The sequence below is a fragment of the Aedes albopictus genome, chromosome 3 (assembly GCF_035046485.1).
Source record: "Aedes albopictus strain Foshan chromosome 3, AalbF5, whole genome shotgun sequence".
In the NCBI taxonomy this organism is placed as follows: domain Eukaryota; kingdom Metazoa; phylum Arthropoda; class Insecta; order Diptera; family Culicidae; genus Aedes; species Aedes albopictus.
Window position 1 is genome coordinate 401,583,565 of NC_085138.1, and position 19,055 is coordinate 401,602,619.

Sequence of the window (19,055 nt, forward strand, 5' to 3'; positions counted from 1 at the left end):
ATGATCAAATTCGGGCTAATTTTGGCAACGGTTGCCGTAGTTTCAGTCGCCGCTGTAGATAGGCATAAAATCGTTTACAAGAGCTTGCAGCGAGCAGCCTACGAATGTGGCCAGTACAGTGCCGTTGGTCCGTGCATGGGCCGTTGCGAAACGCTGGTGACCCGAGACTGGAACGATACGAAGGGAATGTCTCCGGCCTACAGCCGATTCTTCGTACCGGACCCCGTGGACCAGTGCAATCTCAACCGGACCGAGCGATGCCTCCTGAACAAAGTGTACACCGTTCCGCGATCGAGGAGTTGCGTGCGGGCGAATGAATCCGTACAGTGCTACCTGGATCAGTACGGCCAGGTCAACTTGACCGCTCCGCAGTTCATCCGGTTCACCCCGTTGATAGATGATCAGATTGTGCGGGACTGTTCGGCCATGGTGGGCCTTTCGATGGAGCAGGTTTATGCTTGGTTGAGGGAGTCGTCGTTCAACCGATCGGAGACGCGTTGTGTCTACCGGTGTTTCTTGATCCGATCGGGTCTGTACAGTGACTCGGAAGGACTCAACATGGCACGGTTCTACGTTCTGTGCGGTGGGTACGAGGAAGAGTTCTATCATCAGGTTGAGCAGTGTGCGGCCAGATTGCGGAAGGAAGTTCCGTGCGATGACAAGTGCACTCTGGCTCAGCGTTTGGCAACCGAGTGTATTGGTGCCAACTACCAGGCCGGAAACATGGCCGTCAACACCAACAGTAAAGCCTTGGAAGGATCTCGCGTTAACAGTAAGTATTTTGTGAAAAATTTTACCTGATATACTGTGAATATTTACTTTAATCCCGTATGGGAAAATTATTACTCGAATTCTGTGGGGGAACGTTTTCCAGTTAATAATTGTCATACTTTATCCTCAAACGGAGTTTCACATCGCTTGAGGAACTCTACTCGAGTTCAAAAAGAAATTTTACTCGAATTCCTGGAGGAATTCTACTCGAATTCCTGGAGGAATTCTACTCGAATTCCTGAAGGAATCCTACTCGAATTCCTGAAGGAATTCTACTCGAATTCCTGGAGGAATTCTACTCGAATTCCTGGAGGAATTCTACTCGAATTCCTGGAGGAATTCTACTCGAATTCCTGGAGGAATTCTACTCGAATTCCTGGAGGAATTCTACTCGAATTCCTGGAGGAATTCTACTCGAATTCCTGGAGGAATTCTACTCGAATTCCTGGAGGAATTGTACTCGAATTCCTGGAGGAATTGTACTCGAATTCCTGGAGGAATTCTACTCGAATTCCTGGAGGAATTCTACTCGAATTCCTGGAGGAATTCTACTCGAATTCCTGGAGGAATTCTACTCGAATTCCTGGAGGAATTCTACTCGAATTCCTGGAGGAATTCTACTCGAATTCCTGGAGGAATTCTACTCGAATTCCTGGAGGAATTCTACTCGAATTCCTGGAGGAATTCTACTCGAATTCCTGGAGCAATTCTACTCGAATTCCTGGAGGAATTCTACTCGAATTCCTGGAGGAATTCTACTGGAATTCCTGGAGGAATTCTACTCGAATTCCTGGAGGAATTCTACTCGAATTCCTGGAGGAATTCTACTCGAATTCCTGGAGGAATTCTACTCGAATTCCTGGAGGAATTCTACTCGAATTCCTGGAGGAATTCTACTCGAATTCCTGGAGGAATTCTACTCGAATTCCTGGAGGAATTCTACTCGAATTCCTGGAGGAATTCTACTCGAATTCCTGGAGGAATTCTACTCGAATTCCTGGAGGAATTCTACTCGAATTCCTGGAGGAATTCTACTCGAATTCCTGGAGGAATTCTACTCGAATTCCTGGAGGAATTCTACTCGAATTCCTGGAGGAATTCTACTCGAATTCCTGGAGGAATTCTACTCGAATTTCTGGAGGAATTCTACTCGAATTCCTGGAGGAATTCTACTCGAATTCCTGGAGGAATTCTACTCGAATTCCTGGAGGAATTCTACTCGAATTCCTGGAGGAATTCTACTCGAATTCCTGGGGGAATTCTACTCGAATTCGTGGAGGAATTCTACTCGAATTCCTGGAGGACTTCTACCCAAATTTTTTTTTGCTTGTGGAACTCGAAGGGGCCTAAGATGAATTTGACCTAAATAAATCAAACTAATTAAGTTTATGTTGTTATATTTTTACAGACATTGCGGTTAACGCAAAAGACTCAACCCTTACCGCGTCCAACACTGAATCTGGCAACTCTATCTCAATTTCGAGAACTAATTCAGACACCATTGTGTACGGAGACACCAATTATCTTTACAATTATATCGATGATTACTATTCCGGCTAAATTTGTATGTTAATACATCATGTTTCAATAAAGCTTCGTTTTGAAATTAATATGGCTCATAGGAACTAAGCAATGTTTACTGTTCTTCTATATTCCATATCGAATTTGTCCACCTATCCAGCATAAATTTCTGGAATCACAAAAAACAGCTGAAGCTGCGAATCGTGTGAAGGCTTTCAGATATTTTATTCTGAAGGAATTCTTCTTGAGTTCCAAGGGAATTCTACTCGAATTCCTAATTAAATTCTACTAGAATACTTGAACTAATGCTACTAGAAATTCAAAAAGAATTCCAGTCAAATAACTTGATTACTCCTTGAATTTTCAGTCACCGACAGTCATTTTACAGAATCCAACTTAAATTAAAAAAAAAATCTCAAATTGCCAGAGGAATTCCCGTTAACTACAAGTCAATTTCTACTCCAAATGAGCAAACTTCTGGAGGAGTGCTTCTTGAACTCAGAGGGACATAAACTTCAAGACGAATAATTCCCAACCTTAAAATAGCTAAGCTAATACAATTAATTTTGTTTTATTTTTACAGACATTGTGGTTAACGCAAAAGATTCAACCCTTACTGCGTCCAACACAGAATCGGACAACACCATTTCAATTTCGAGAACCAATTCAGATACCATTGTGTATGGAGACACCAATGATCTTTACAATTACATCGATGACTACTATTCGGGCTAGTTCGTCTATTCACTCGATGTATTAATTGACGTTTTAATAAAGCTTCGTTGTGAAATTGATACGGTATTAGGGCATGTTTTTCCTTTCAACATTGAAACTTAACAATCTTTATTTCGTATCAAATCAAGCAGAGATTCCTGGATACACATTGAAAAAATAGGAAAAGCAGCGAATTATGTGAAGGCTTCCAGGTATCTTTTACTATGAAGGAGTTTCTCTCGGGTTCCTAGAGAAGTTCTATTTAAGTTCCTGAACAAATTCTACTTGAATTCCGAGAGAAATTCAAGTAAAATGTTTGAAAGAAAAGCTATTCGAAATCCTTCGAATTCTTCTTGAATTCTTCAAGGAAATCTTTTGGAATTCATGGAAGAATTCTATTCAAATTCCTAGAAGCTCTCCACCCGAATGCTCAGAATCGGAGAGGAATTTTACTGGAACATACTCAAAATGCGAGACAATTTTTTCTCGTATTGACAGAGGAGTTTCCCTCTGACGACAAGTCGGCTTCTACCCAAACTCCTGGATAAATGCTTCTCGAACTTGAAGAGAAATGAACTCCTTGACGAATACAATTCGATCATAGAACGTCAAACGAAATAAATTTTCTGTTTTATTTTTACAGACATTTTTTTCTTTGGACATTCGAATTCTGCTCAAATTCCTGGAGGTATAGGCTCCTAAAGGCCTATCTCAATTTCTGCATAATTCGATCAAGCATTGATTAAAACGACATGTTTACTCATTTTCTAAGTATTCCTATTAGGTAAAGCCCATAAAGTATATTTTCAACAATTTTAATAATTTTTGCAACACTCCTTGTTTAGCACTCAATTTTGGGTAAATTTTGTTTACCGTGTATGTCAAACAGGAACATTTGTTGTCAAAAGTGAGCCAATGTGGTGTCTTTTGCAACCCGCCGTTTCACTTTCGTTACGTCAAGGTTGACCTCGAATGTCAAACAAGACTTGCTCATCATTATTTTATTTTCGAGTTTATTAACTATTCTGTCATTGTTTAAGTTCGGAAAAATTACCATTGAGATCAGAAAAGCATGCTCCTTCGTGTTATGCAGCAAAACCGGGAAAATATTTGTCATTTTAGGACCCTATTCTACTCGAATTCTTGGAGGAATTGTTCTCGATTTCCTGGAGGGATTGTTCTCGAATTCCTGGAGGAATTCTACTCGATTTCATCGGAGGATTTCCTGAAGGATTTTGCTTGAATTCCTGGAGGAATTTTGCTTGAATTCCTGGAGGAGTTCTACTCGAATTCCTGGAGGAATTCCACTCGAATTCCTGGAGGAATTGTACTCGAATTCCTGGAGGAATTCTTCTCGAATTCCTGGAGGCATTCTACTCGAATTCCTGGAGGCAGTCTACTCGAATTCCTGGAGGAATTCTACTCGAATTCCTGGAGGAATTCTACTCGATTTCCTGAAGGAATTCTACTCGAATATAGAGACTAACCAGCCAAGGGCTGAAAGCCTCTTAAATAAAGACAAATCAATCAATCAATCAATACTCGAACTCCTGAAGGAATTCTACTCGAATTCCTGAAGGAATTCTGCTCGAATTCCTGAAGGAATTCTGCTTGAATATCTGGAGGAATTCTATTCGATTTTTTGGAGGAATTCTACTCGAATTTCTGGAGAAATTCTACTCGAATTCATGGAGGAATTCTACTCAAATTTCTGGAGGAATTCTACTCGAATTTATGGAGGAATTCTACTCCAATACCTGGAGATTTTCTGTAGGTTTTGTACTCGAATTCTTGGAGGAGATTTACTCCAATTCCTAGAGGAAATGAACTCACATTCCTGAAGGAATTCTACTCGAATTCCAATAGGAATTAAAATTGAATTTCTGAAGGAATACTACTCGAATTCCTGAAGGAGTTCTACTCGAAATCCTGAAGGAATTCTACTTGAATCCCTGAAGGAATTTTTCTCGCATTCTCGAAGAGATTCTACTCAAATTCCTGGAAGAATTCTACTCGAATTTCTCGGTGCTATTCTAATTGCTAGACAAAATGCATCTCAAATTTGCAGAGGATTTGGATATCTTGAGGAATTCTAACCAAATTTCGAGTACAATTATTCTCGGATTCCAAAATAAATTCTTCCAAAACAACAAGTCGACATATTTTTTAATTCCTACAGGACAGACTCCTGTCGAGATGAACTAGCCTAGGGTTAAAAATCTCGTTAATACAGATAAAAAAAAGGACTGACTCCTCGAATTGGGAGAGAAAAAATTTAAAGAAGAAAAATTATAGAATAAAAAAAATGAATAATACAATCAAACTAATGAAGTCTTCGTCATTTAACTTTTACAGATATTGCTGTTAACGCTCAAGACTCAACTCTTACCGCGTCCAACACCGAGACTGGCAACTCTATCTCAATTTCGCGAACCAATTCTGATACCATTGTGTATGGAGACACCAATGATCTTTACAATTATATCGATACCTACTATTCGGACTAGTTCGACCATTCGTTTAATGTACTCTAGTTTGAAATTCTTCGGCATGTTTCAATAAAGTTTCATTTTAGAAATAAGACGGTGAGTACTTGTTTTTTCTTTCAAGGTTGAAGTTCTGTAGAGAAGTCATTTCCCAAGATGTTCTAGGTTATCCAATGACTTCCGCGAGGCCTTAATTTATGAGCAAAATCAATGGGTTATTGTAATATTACTGATGCGGTGTAACATGCTTTAGGTCCGTGGAGTATGGTTCTGGGAAGAACTAGTTTTCAAAGATTATCTAGGTCTTTCAAGAACTTCCGCAAGTGAAGGCCTTAAGATCTACAAGTGTAATCAATGAAATGTTGTTACATCCTATCATCCTACAGGCACATTATGCATGTTTCTGTAAAGAAATGCTTCACAAAGTTGTTCTAGGTCGTCCTAGAACTTTCATGAGTAAAGACCTGAAGGTCTACTAGAGTAGACAATCAATTGATGTTTCATTACTGATATGGTGCAACATCAAACATATACATGGAGCGCAGTTCTTTAGAAAATTATTTTTCAAAGATGTTTTGGGTAAGCCAAGAACTTCCGCGAGTTAAGATCTACAATTACTACCTTACTAATACAGTGCAACTTCCTACAGGTCTATGAAGCATTATTTTGAAAATAACTAACTTGCAAAGATGTTATTGATTCTTCAATAACTTCTACGCGTAGAGGCCTTAAGATCTTCAAGCGTAATTTATAGATTGTTGTTACATTACTGATATGTCATTAAGTACCTATGCCATACTTTACAGGTCCATGGACCGTTTTTCTGTAACTAATCAAATATGTTAAGTCCCCTAAGCACTTCTGCGAGTTAAGGCCTTAATATCTACACGCGTAATCGATGAATTGTTGATACATTACTAATACGGTGCAACATTCTACAGGTCCATGGAGCATTGTTGTTTAGAGAACTAGTTTGCAAAGATGTTCTTAATCCTCCAAGAGCTTCCGTGAGTGAAGATCTCAAGATCTACAAGCGTAGCCGATGGATTGTTGTTGCATAATTGATACGGTTCAGCATTTTACCATTGAACATTGTTCTGCAAATTTTTAATTTCTACAGATGTTCTACGTCCTCCAAGAACTTTCACGAGTAAAGGCCCTAAGATCTAAAGGCGTAATCGATAGATAGTTTTTACATTATATATGTGATGCAACAACCTACAGGTCCATGGATGACAGTTCTGTAGAGCCTTGACTTTCTAAAATCTTCCAGGTCATCCAAGAACTCTCCCGAATACCTGACCTTAAAATTTACAAACGTGATCAATGCGTTGTTATTACATTATAGATGCGGTGCAATACCCTACATACAACTCCATGGAATTAGTCTCGTAGATTTGCCAAGATGTTCTAGGTCCTACAAGTACTCTCGCCAATATAGGCCTTAAGATCTACTGACGTGATTAACGAGCTGGATCAGTAGATGGATTAATTACTGATGCGATGCGTCATCCTACAGAGCCCCATGGAAGATAGTTTTGGAGAATAATGGATTCCAGAGGTGTTTTAGATGTCCCGAGTACTCTCACGAATATATACAAATGTGATCATTGGGATTATCTGTTGTTATCACATTACTGATGCGATGCAACATCCTACAGATCCATGGAAGATTGAAAGTAGTGATAGTTCTAGATCATCGAAGTACTGTCGCACATATAGGCCTTAAGATTTGCAAGCGCGTTTAAATGCGTTGCAATACCCTACAGGTCCATAGAAGAGAATTTTGTAAGGCTGTGATTTCCAAAGATGTTGTAGGTCATCCAAGAACTCTTGCGAATAGGAAGATGTCCAGTCCATGATAGATAGTCTCGTAGAGTACCAATTTTCAAAGATGCTCTAGGTTCTCCAAGTACTCTCGCGAATGAAGGCCTTAAGATCGATCTACAAGCGTGCATTACTGATGCGATGCATCATGGACCTACAGGTACATGTAAAAAAGTTTTGAACAACAGTAATTTTAGGTCATCCAAGTACTCTTGTGGATAAAGACCTTTGGATCTACAAGAGTATTTAGTTAATTTAGTATATTTAGTCAAAAGGTTCATAAAGCTTACCTGAATAAATAATCGATTTTGTTAATTGCAGGGCATCCAACAACAGTCTAGAGTGAACTTAAGACTTTTAAGCGTTATAAGATATTATCATGTTTTTTTAAGGGGCATTAGGGAGTTTCGGAGAGGCAAGTCAGCAACATATATTTTTCGCAGCGACCAAGTCCAAACAGAAATCACCCTCTCATCTCACTATTGGACTCTTTACCAATGCGAAAACTCAATAGCGAGTCAAAAGTTGACCTTAGTGCATATCTATTGTGGTCGCGTTTGACACCGAGAAGACCTGAAGGATGTTGCACCGTATCAGTAATGTAATAACAATCCATTGATTACCCTTGTAGATCTTTAGGCCACGGAAATTCATGGGGAACCTAGAACATCTTTGAGAATTCGTTCGTTACAGGTCAATGCTCCATGAACCTCTAGGATGTCTCCATGATCCTTCGCGTCGTCCCTCTAAACCGTTCTGATACCTAGTTGGAACCGGTATGAACTATTCTCCCCAAAAACCCATCGACTATTCCTTGCTCCCTTCTCCACTAACCTCTAGAACCCACGCTTGCTACACTACTTCCTACCTTTCCGCTTGAACTCTCTAAAATAATCCTCAAAAATTTGAAGGTAAGTACAGTTTCTATATATTCTGATTTCCCTAAGTTTTGCCTTAATAGTACACCAAAGTGTATTGAAAGGCTATATGTTTACTCAAAAAAAGAATTTTCGATAAAAGGCTCAGAGAGTCAAGTCACATATACCAATCGACTCAGTTCGACGACATGGACGGAACTACGAATTCATGCCAGGGGTTGCACTACAAACAAATATTCATTAGTTCATCCATTCATCATTCATCGCCTTATATTCCACAGCAACGGATTCAAATTCTAGGGGGTGCCTGGTACCCTCGGCACCTCCGATAGCTTCGCCTATGTTCGACGAATTGAGATGATGTCTGTATGTTTATATGTATGTATGTCTGTGCGCAAAAAAGTTCACTCACTTTTAAGGCACGAATCAAACTAAAATGTTACTCCATTGTTTACTATAGCAAATAGTTCGGATCGGTCAAGGCGTTACGGAATTATAGCCATTTTAGCGATCCGGACCAGCACTGGCAGAACGGGCCATATATAAAACTTAACCAAGCCCTATCATTCAACACGTCAAACTGCGCCGAAATTGGTAACCTTTAGCATAGGTGACAAATTTTGTGTGGAAATCAACACTGGATAGGAAAACCCAGAAATTCCACGATGTCGACCCAAAATTCAAGATAGCGGATCAAAAATCAAGATGGCGGTTGTCTAATAGGTTTTGAGGCTCTAAAACCATGCAATATGGTTGTATTTGGTATGGGGAAGATGTCTGGAGTCCAAAAGTTATAACCAGAATATTAAAGATGGCGGTAGAAAATCAAAGATGGCGATTCAAAAATCAAGATGGCGGCTATTTAAAAGAGTAGTAGGCTCTAAAACCATGCAATATGAATATATTTGGTATGGGGAAGATGTCTGAAGACCAAAAAAGGCGAGCATAATATCCAAGATGGTGGCTTGAAAACCATGATAGAGGCTGTTTAATGGAGCTTTTGACTCTAAAACCATGCACTATGGGTAAACTTGGAACGGGGAAGATACCCGCAGTCAGTGAATCAAAATTCGTGATTCAATCACGAGATTGTCCCAACTTGAACAGAATAGGATAAAGATCATGCTCCACGAGTTTAGAGATTTTAAAGCCTTTCATAGCGATTTTCGAGCGAAAACTGCAAGTCGGTAAACACTGCAACGCTGCTGAAGATGCATCTTCAAGATGTTACGATTTTGGATTTGTAATTGTCTCCAAATTAAATATGGCGACTGTTTTATGAGGTTTTAGCTTGCGTTTTAGGCTCCAAAATCGTGCAATATGGGTATATTTGGTATGAAGAAGATGTCTGTAGTCCAAAAATTGTGACCAAAATATCCAAGATGGCGGTCTAAAATCCAAGATGGTGGGTCAAAATTCAAGATGGCGACTGTTTTGTAGAAATTAAGGTTGAAAAATCAAAAGCCAGATAAACGATATGATTTCTGGTACCATGAAATGGATGGCCATATTCATCAACTTGCCACTTGAGTTTTGTTAAAATGGGGTTTCATAGGCACGAGAAAGGCGCCATCACCGCTAGGTGGAATAAATAGGTTTTTTTTACACGAACGGGTTTTTACATGGTTAACTATCACAATTTTTACACGTTTTTTTACAAGGTACGTAATCATCCCCCGTGTAAAAAACGACCTTGGTATATTAGTCTTGCATGACTCAATTTGGTCATATAAGAGTTGTACCAACTTTTGTAGAACGTGTGTGCTACTAGAATGAGCGTCTCAATACTATTTCAAGCGAATTCGTGCATATGACTGGTAGTGTTCTTCAGCATCAACACAGGAATAATTTTGGAGATAAAAGATGAGAAAACAGTGCTGAAAGAATGTAGTTTATTAAAATTCCAACGGAATTGCAAAAGAGATGTAGACTTTGTTTCAACAAAGTTACTGAAAACATCACTAGAACAACAAAGCAAGTCATTTTTTTTTTACAAAAACCGGTCAACCGGTCCCGCAAGTCATTCAACTTGCGGATTGCAGTTGAAAGGACTGTTGAAAGTTTTAGTAGAGACAAGAGTAGAGATGTAATCTGCTAATTTGGTGTAGGAAAGTAGGCCTTTTCCTGGCCGATTCGCGTGAGAAACAGCCTATTATGATGAGAAGTTGCAAAAAAAAGATTTATTGCTTTCAGTTTCCAGTTATTTCACGGGCGTATTCTTGACGCTTTTGATTCCAGATATGCCTTTTACTTCTTCAAACCTCTACAGTATCGATTTTGTAACTTTTAACTACTCTCCTTCCCAACGTCCCATACACTGAATACCCCACCTTCATACTCAGAACATTTCATTTGATTGCGAAAAGTTTTTTCACTCATCCCCGTTGACAGACACCCTCTATAAGCTATTTCCACCTCATTTTATGACGTCAGTCCGTTACCGTGCCGTACCGTACCGTGGGGATCAATTGAGGTGGGACGAAGCGTAGGTAGGGGAACTAAGCCCAAAATGCCAAGATGGGGTAAAATGGCCCAACTCATAAAATCATTCCTGAATGGGACTTGATCATTACTATAGGTGAATGGTGTCAAGATATGTTTGCATCGAACATTCTTCTAGAAGCTAGGCCACCAAACCCACGAAAAATCTGTTGATTTCCCAATGAAAATTGGCAACTTCCGGTTTTTCATGCTTGCAATTAAGGTTTTCTGGTGATTTTATCACCAGCCAAGTGTTTCCAACGAGATTGAGGCACATATGGAAACGCATGGTTGTTGATGTCTACGCTTTCCATGTTTGGGGTCATTCAAATATTACGATCATCGTTTTGTGGGGAGGGGGGTAACACTCCATTTATCGAGTATACGAAAAGAGCGGGACAGAGGGGGGAAAAAAGTCGGAAAAGCATGAAAACTGATGGACGTAATTTTTGAATGTTTTCATGAAGTGGCATCTTACCCCATGGCAGATGGTCGTTTTGCACCACTTCCGTTTTACGAGTCAGTTTTTAAAATCGCTAAAAATCGATGAAAATGCAATAGTTTAGTGAATAGTTTTGCTGAAGTATCGAGCAAATATTGTCTAGTTGCTGTTACCACTTTGAAAGCCTAACAAATAAGGCTTATTATCATTGAAAATGATGAATGTTTGAAAAATGGCATTTTACCCCACTTGACCCTACTTACAATTTATGATTTTGCTCCATTAAACGTTACGATTATGCCACGTGTTCATCCCGGGGATGGACGGACGTCGGTGGCGATAAAACTCAAATGGTTGCTGCAATTGCTCAGGGCAGAAAAATTGCAATTTTAGCTGTCGGGAACAAAATGGCGCCCGGTGTCTTACTTCACAGTATGGATCTTCGATTTCTTGTTCTGGTAGTGAGTACCTGCTAGGAATGAAATAGATTGCCTTAAAAACGTAAGTCAACATTTCTGTTTAGTTGCCTACATATGTAAGACAAGTTGTTGTAAGAATGTTCAGCTGAATTTGCAAAGTTTTAACTTTTTTCAGTTAAAACAACAAATATCACCAACATTTTAGCATTGAAAAAATATAACTGATTATGGCCATCTATCATTTAAGTACGATGCTAAAACATTTCGCTTCGAAATGTCAACGCAAACAACTTTCATCTGTGCATGCGTAGATGTTGCTTCATCCGTCTCAGTGTCGAATCCCTCGGCATTGTACCAACTCCAACGGTTTTGAAATAGCAAATCACCTTAGCGATCACCAGTTTGTGTTTAACGAAACATATAAAAAAAACAAGCCGACGTCGACCAAGGCCAGTGCCCTCGATTGTACTTCAATAGGTCATAAACAACTGCTGCAGCAATCGCAACCAGTAGGTATGGTATGGTGTTGCCAACTAGCAGTCACGGCGGAACTATATAGACTTTAAACAGACACGAGTCTGCGGTGTGCTAGTCCTACTTTGCTTGAATGCTCGCAGCTTTCGTATCAGTTCAACAGATATGCAATGCATCCCGGCTGTTCTATTTCCGGAAATGTGAATCGCGCAATGAATCACGTCAATAAAATTTATGATTCTGTTATGTGTAATTAAAATAATGGCATAAATCTTTGGAACGATCACTTATCGATACTTATCCTCTATTTCAGCATCAGCAAGTATCAACGCACATTTCAAGTTTTTTTAATGTCTGTTCAGCAGATCTGTGTATCATCCTAGATACTGAAAACAAATCGTTTTTGTATTTTATTGGTTAGAAATTTAAGGTATTCTGGAATTGAACACTCTTATAAAATAATTAGGCACGGTATGTAAAGACTTCCGGAAATGAGATTGATAGAATTAATTCACATGGTTTTTATGATGCAGCCGTGAAGATTTTATAGAAAACACGAAAAGTCAAATCATGTAAGGTCTAGATCATGTCTTTTATTCTAATATGTATGACACATTGAAGAAAGTCATACAATTTTCAAAAGCCACTTCGCACCAAAGTTTGTATCTGTTCCAAAACGACAGCACGGTGATGATACCTAGACAGTCTCTTACCATAACGACTGAAAGTAGGTCATCAGCAGTTGTGTTCGCTGAGAAGTTGATTTATTGGACATTTTTGAAACTACTGAAGATGGTGTACAGAGTTCCTAGATTGCAAACGAACCGCTCGTGAACACAGATGATAAGGGTGGCGGTTCCCTCATTAAGCATAGTGTCTCATTTTCATCATACTCAGAATACAGGGACGTCAGAGACAAACATCGTTTCGAAACTTTCTACTGTTTCAGTGTTGCAACAAATCGTACTACAGAGCATATCCAGCCCAAAACACAAAAAAAATGCGGCGTATGAAAAAAACCTTATTCCATTCTTCAAAAAATCATAACTTGAAAACGATTTGTTGGATTAAAATAATGTTTTCGAAGATGTTTCAGGGGATATGAAGGACTATTGAAGAAAAAAAAAACAGGACTATAACAAAAAAAAAAATTGACTCTTCGATTTTTAAAATTACTTTTTCGTAGAAAGCTTCCAGTCACAAAATGTGTCAAGTAGCCTAGGATGGTCAAATTTTTTGAAAGCATTTTTAAGATTTTTAATACCAAAAATATGTAAAATTTATGGTGAAAAACTTAAACCTATTAATCTCCCTACATCCAAACGTACTTAAGTTACAGCAAATTAAAAAAAAACAGAATTGTATGGGTCCTTGCACATATAGCCGAGGCGGTAAACGCACGGGTATTCAGCATGACCATGCTGAGGGTGACGGGTTCGATTCTCGGTCGGTCCAGGATCTTTTCGTAAAGGAAATTTCTTTGACTTTCTTGGGCATAGAGTATCTTCGTGCCTGCCACACGATATACGCATGCAAAATGGTCATTGGCAGAGGAAGCTCTCAGTTAATAACTGTGGAAGTGCTCATAGAACACTAAGCTGAGAAGCAGGCTTTGTCCCAATGAGGACGTTACGCCAAGAAGAGAGAGAGGGGTCCTTGCACAGCGTTATTCGAGATTTTTTAATGTTAAAACTGTTTCAGTTGAAATGATTATTATTTTTTCATATATTTATCTAAATTTTCAGACCGTCCCGAATAATATTTACAAGGTCCAAAAATATGGTTTCATTAAGGCTGCTTATCAAATTTAAAGGCTAGAAGTCCACGTCTCGAAGACAAAAAAAAATTAAAAAAAGAGCAGGGTGAAGTTTGTTAAAAATAGAAATGTTATGACATCTATCTCTCAGTTTTATGACGTTATGGCGTTGAAAAGTCCCAAAAAATGACCACGTGGTTTATGGACAGCCCCTAACTTCTTTTCCCGATCAGCCAAGATAGCTGTGTAGTGTCGACAGGGGTTGTCTCAATTGGCTAAGAATAACACTACGGATCGCCTGATCCGGTGGTAAGAGTCCACTAGACAGATGACCCCTAATTCATGGTGTTATGCGGCTTTATGCTTACCATGGCAAGGAATGAATCGTAAGGGGGGGGGGGGGGTGGTGTGGTCTAATAAAAACCTAACTACAAACGGAGCCTGTGGAGTACTAGGGCGCCCTCCACAGTATTCTGCCCTTACTGCGCTAACCGGAGCAATGGTGCAGTTGACCTTGTTGCAGTTGTTTCTCCGTGATAATCTGCTATCCTTCTTAAGCCTCAACTGCGAGGCTCAATAGGGTGGGATTATTAGTCTGTTGTTTATTAACTTTAATTATAACCTATATGGCTCTTCGCATTATGCGTTCTTCACAGTAGTGTCCTCTGTGTATGTTCGTCTCTGGCGTTCTTCAATCGATACCGAATTGGTTTTTATCACTGCTCTTTTTTCTTGTGTTGTGATTGTAAGAGTTTGATCGTGCCTATTTCGGGTAGTGGCTATGGTTATACAGCTCAGATCAAACTTCAGCATAAAAGAACAGCTTTGGTCCAAGAACCTTACTTTCGTAGGGAGGATTTCTGTGTAAATGTTATGCTTTAGTTAACACCTATATGGTTTCGCATTCTGCGTTTGACCCGATGTTTGCTACTTTCAGTAAAATTGAAATGACAATCTCGCGTGTCATGCTTCGAGCCCCATAATATTTTGATTAAACTGCTTGTTTGCAGCCTTGCTATTCCCAAATCTTGGATTATACTGTCAAATTTATTCCGTAAGTGGATAATGCATCGTATGAAGATCAGACCTATCAATTTGACCTCTTTCTTCTGAAATGATTAGAACGCTTTGTCAAGCATCACACCCGTGATGTTTTTCTGGCAAACATGCCTCTCCATGGGAGCCAACATGCTTACCAAAATGGAAAGTCCACTGTGATTTGTTTATACAATGTTTTTTACGATATCGTGAAAGCATTCATTCAAAAACATTTTTGTTTGGGTGTTTTCTTGGGTTTCCAGGATACTTTTGAACACGTACCTTTCGATTCCATATTGGAAGCCGCATTGATTGTCCTATTTATCTCTCAATGATTTCCAATTGGATTCACCAAATGCTCAAAAACCAACATCTCTTCTCGGCATTACGTCAAGCAGCGATTAGGAAATTGAGTGTTTTGCGGGAGTCTTGCCACCACTTTTGAGGAATCTCGTAGCAGAAACGCAATTGAGATAACTCAATGTGGTTTTCCTTCTTATGATTTTGTCCATCACAAGCCTCAATAGGCTGCTACATTTGTATATCTTAACTGAGAATCTGACTGTGGAACTTCGAATCATTTGATATTTAACTACCCAGTTTTTACGCAACTGCGTTTCCGAGTACTCGGTAAACACTCGATTAAGTGAAACTGACCTATGAAGCCTGAATCTTCAGGATGTTCTGTTGTTCTGAACGCGTTGAGGCAAGTAGCTATAGGCTAACTCTACGCTTTATGCGTTATTACAGTGCCCTTTTCAGGGCGCTGTTTGAACCCGTTGTGGTACGCTTATGCGATTATGTTGACCCTATTTCCTTACCTTCCCTTTCCCAATCCCATCTATTTTTCCTTCCTTCGCTCTCCCTCAGGTAAATGATGAATAGGCTCGTATTTATGGCGATATGGCACAAATTTCCCAAATGGAGGAGAACGTGCCTCTGGAGCCGACCTACTGATACCTGATACCTAAATGGTGGTTTGGGTGTATGTAAGGTACGTTTAGGTATGTTTTCTGCAATACCAGCTAACAACAAGTTGCGATAAATCTGAAAAGTACATTTTTGTTTTTGTGTGAGTTTTGAACACGCGCTTTACGGACAGCCCCTTCGAAGGTTTCATAGGTTATCTCAAAATTAAACATCGTCAGAAATCGTGGAGGCTCACTCTGCAAATGATAGCTATAGATACACTTCAATGTGATGTAAATAATGTGAAGATATCGTTTTGTGCTAGGATAGGATGCGTCACGTAGTCAGCCGATTTGAGACCATTTTGCTGTCAAACGGAGACCAGTCGCTGATTGGTCGAAATTGATATCCATTTACTGCGATCAGATCGCTTCGTTGTTAGTTTGGCCGTGTTGCTAGTTTGTAGGTTAAGCATGTGACAACAATATTCAAAATCTTTGTATTTTCCGATTCAAGTTTAATCGACTCAAAATATCAGTATGGACGGGGCCCGTGACGCAGTGGCTACACGTTCGCTTCATAAGTGGATGGTCACCCGAGCAGAAGGGAATAGCAACAGCATAATAAAATGTGTTATTTTGAAAAAATAACTGAGTAGCGGAAAGAGTTATTTTCATGTTATTTACATAACATATCCTGTTATAAACTTGTCTGTCATAAGCGGCAAAATAACAAAAATTATAACAAAAACCTAGATTAATCCACCTAGTGGTGATAGTGCCTTTCTCGTCGAATATGTACTCAAGAGCCATAAGCCGAAGTGTTCCTGAATTCCGAGAATACTCTAGAACGTAACAAATCTCATCTTCTTCTTTTATCACAGTTCTCGTTGACTTTTTACGGCATCATCAGCATCGGCAGCCATGTTGGATTTGTGGCTCGAAATTTCAAAGTGATAATTCTTTGCCACCAAAGTGAATATTCGTATGAAAAAGTATCATCCTATATGCTCACTCACAGTGATTGCGATGATACTTTTTCTTATACGTTGCTGCAGAATTGACAGTTTTTTATCAATTCAAAAATGCGAGGCAAACAATCATTGAAAAGCAAAAAGTCAATGATTCGTTCGAAAGCTTAGTGATGCATCATGGCACCTTAATAATGAGGGAGTCGAGTTGATAAATAATTAATGTATTTGATGAAAAACTACCCAAACAATGAGCAAATCCGCTTAACTCATCGGATTTAGTAATAAATTTTCTGGACTTTAATTTCACTTTAAAATTTAATTTTTTTTGGTTGACCTATTTATTTGTGCCCTTCCTCAAAATGATGAATTCCGAATAAAATTTCCAAGGGGGACCCCTCTTGACTTAAGAGAAAATCGAAATTTGTGTCAGCCTTATTCAGAAAAGCAACAATTATATCAAAGCCATAATCGAATTTGAAAACTTATTGATGGCTCATATTCCGAAGTTATGTATTATGTTAAACGTATAAGCAGAGCTGAAAAATATCAAACCTCTCAGTTGACTGCTTGACCACCTTCACTAGCACTGGATGCCGATCATTATCAAGATATTTCGGCAATTTTTTCTCTGCACACTTAGCCTTTATTTAATTATCATTGCATGGGTTATAAGAGTTATGTAACATTTGACAAAAAAAGTGCAAGCTAGTGAAATTTCTCATAATAAAACCCATTCAAATTCCAACCGTGTTACAGAGCACGAGGGCTCAACCAGTTGCATCTAAATTGTGCCTAGTAATTTCAACCGCAAAAGGGGATTGATGCTATAAAATTAAAATTCCCCATACAACGTTGATTCATCTTACTGTATAATTACGTCTCCGGAATCTAAAACAGTGTGATTTGACAAGATCGCTTTAATTTTTATTAAGATTTTGTTCTTTTACGCATATTTATCGCTTGCATTGATTTTGTTCACTTTCGTAATTTCAGCGATGCATTCAATCCTGCTTCTGCAACACTGCTGGCCATCTTAGGTGTGGTCAGAGACTATTTTCTTGCTGCCGGTTTATCTGGTTATCCAACATTTTTGATGATTTGATGTGCATATGAGGGTTTGGTTCACTTTTTAACCTGGCCACTTCCGGCGGGACACCTGGGACCGGTTCCGGAACACAACCGGTTCAGATATGTTATTTGTGGATTGATTGGTAATTATCGGTGACAAATATCGGAAACAGCTTGTTAAGCGTTACGCGTTTCGACCTACTATTCTTCGGTCATCGTCAGACGCATTCAGTTGAATTCACCCCTTCAACTTCGTCAGTTTAATATCCATATAAGCGGTTCAGATATGGTCTGAAACTATTTTCCTGCTTACCGTTCATCTGGTTATCGAAAAAGCCGCTTTTTGATGTGTCGCCTGCATGGGTTTGGTTCACTTTTTTTATTGGCCACTTCCGGCGGGACATCTGGAACCGGTTCCGGAACACAACCGGTTCAGATAAGGTATGAAACTATTTTCCTGCCTACCGTTCATCTGGTTATCGAAAAGGCTGCTTTTTGATGCGTCGCATGCATGGGTTTGGTTCAATATTTTTATTGGCCACTTCCGGCAGGACACCCGGAACCGGTTCCGGAACACTACCGGTTCAAATATGGTCTGAAACTACTTTCCTGCTTACCATTCAACTGGTTATCGAAAAAGCCGCTATTTGATGTGTCGCATGCATGGGTTATGTTCACTTTTATATTTGGCCACTTCCGGCAGGACACCCGGAACCGGTTCCGGAACACTACCGGTTCAGATATAGTCTGAGACTATTTCCCTACTTCCCGTTCATCAGATAATCGAAAATGCCGTGGTTTGATTGGTCGCATGCATGGGTTTGTTGCATTTTCATATCTGGCCCCTTCCTGGGGTACCGGTCCGGAACGCCTAAATGGCCATAACTCCGGAACGGCTGGACCGATCCGAACCATTTTCAATAGGAAACAATGGGACCAGATTCCGCGTCGAATGAACCGTCGGTCGTTAAAATCGGTTGATGTTTACTATCTAAAAGTTAGGTGACCTTTTTTGTACACACACACACACACACACACACATACGCACACACATACATACACACACACACACACATACACACACACAGACATCATCTCAGCTCGTCGAGCTGAGTGGATTGGTATATAACACTTGACCCCTCCGGAGGCTCTATCAAATTTTCGTTTCTGGAGTGAACATATAGCCTTTCGGTACACCTTGGTGCACGAGAAAGGCAAAAAATGTTCCTGGAAGACCTATTTAATAACATGTTTTGTTAGTTTCAATAACAACTTAATAACAGCGATTTTTTAAAATA

At 39.4% G+C, this 19,055-nt stretch overlaps 1 protein-coding gene across 1 annotated transcript; it reads left to right on the forward strand.

The window, feature by feature from the left end:
* On the forward strand, positions 1-2,331 carry LOC109426496 (general odorant-binding protein 45). Its single transcript, XM_029854208.2, has 2 exons — positions 1-772; positions 2,180-2,331. Exons 1-2 carry the CDS (start codon positions 1-3, stop codon positions 2,329-2,331), a joined length of 924 nt encoding a protein of 307 aa, XP_029710068.1.
* The last annotated feature ends 16,724 nt before the right edge of the window (positions 2,332-19,055 follow it).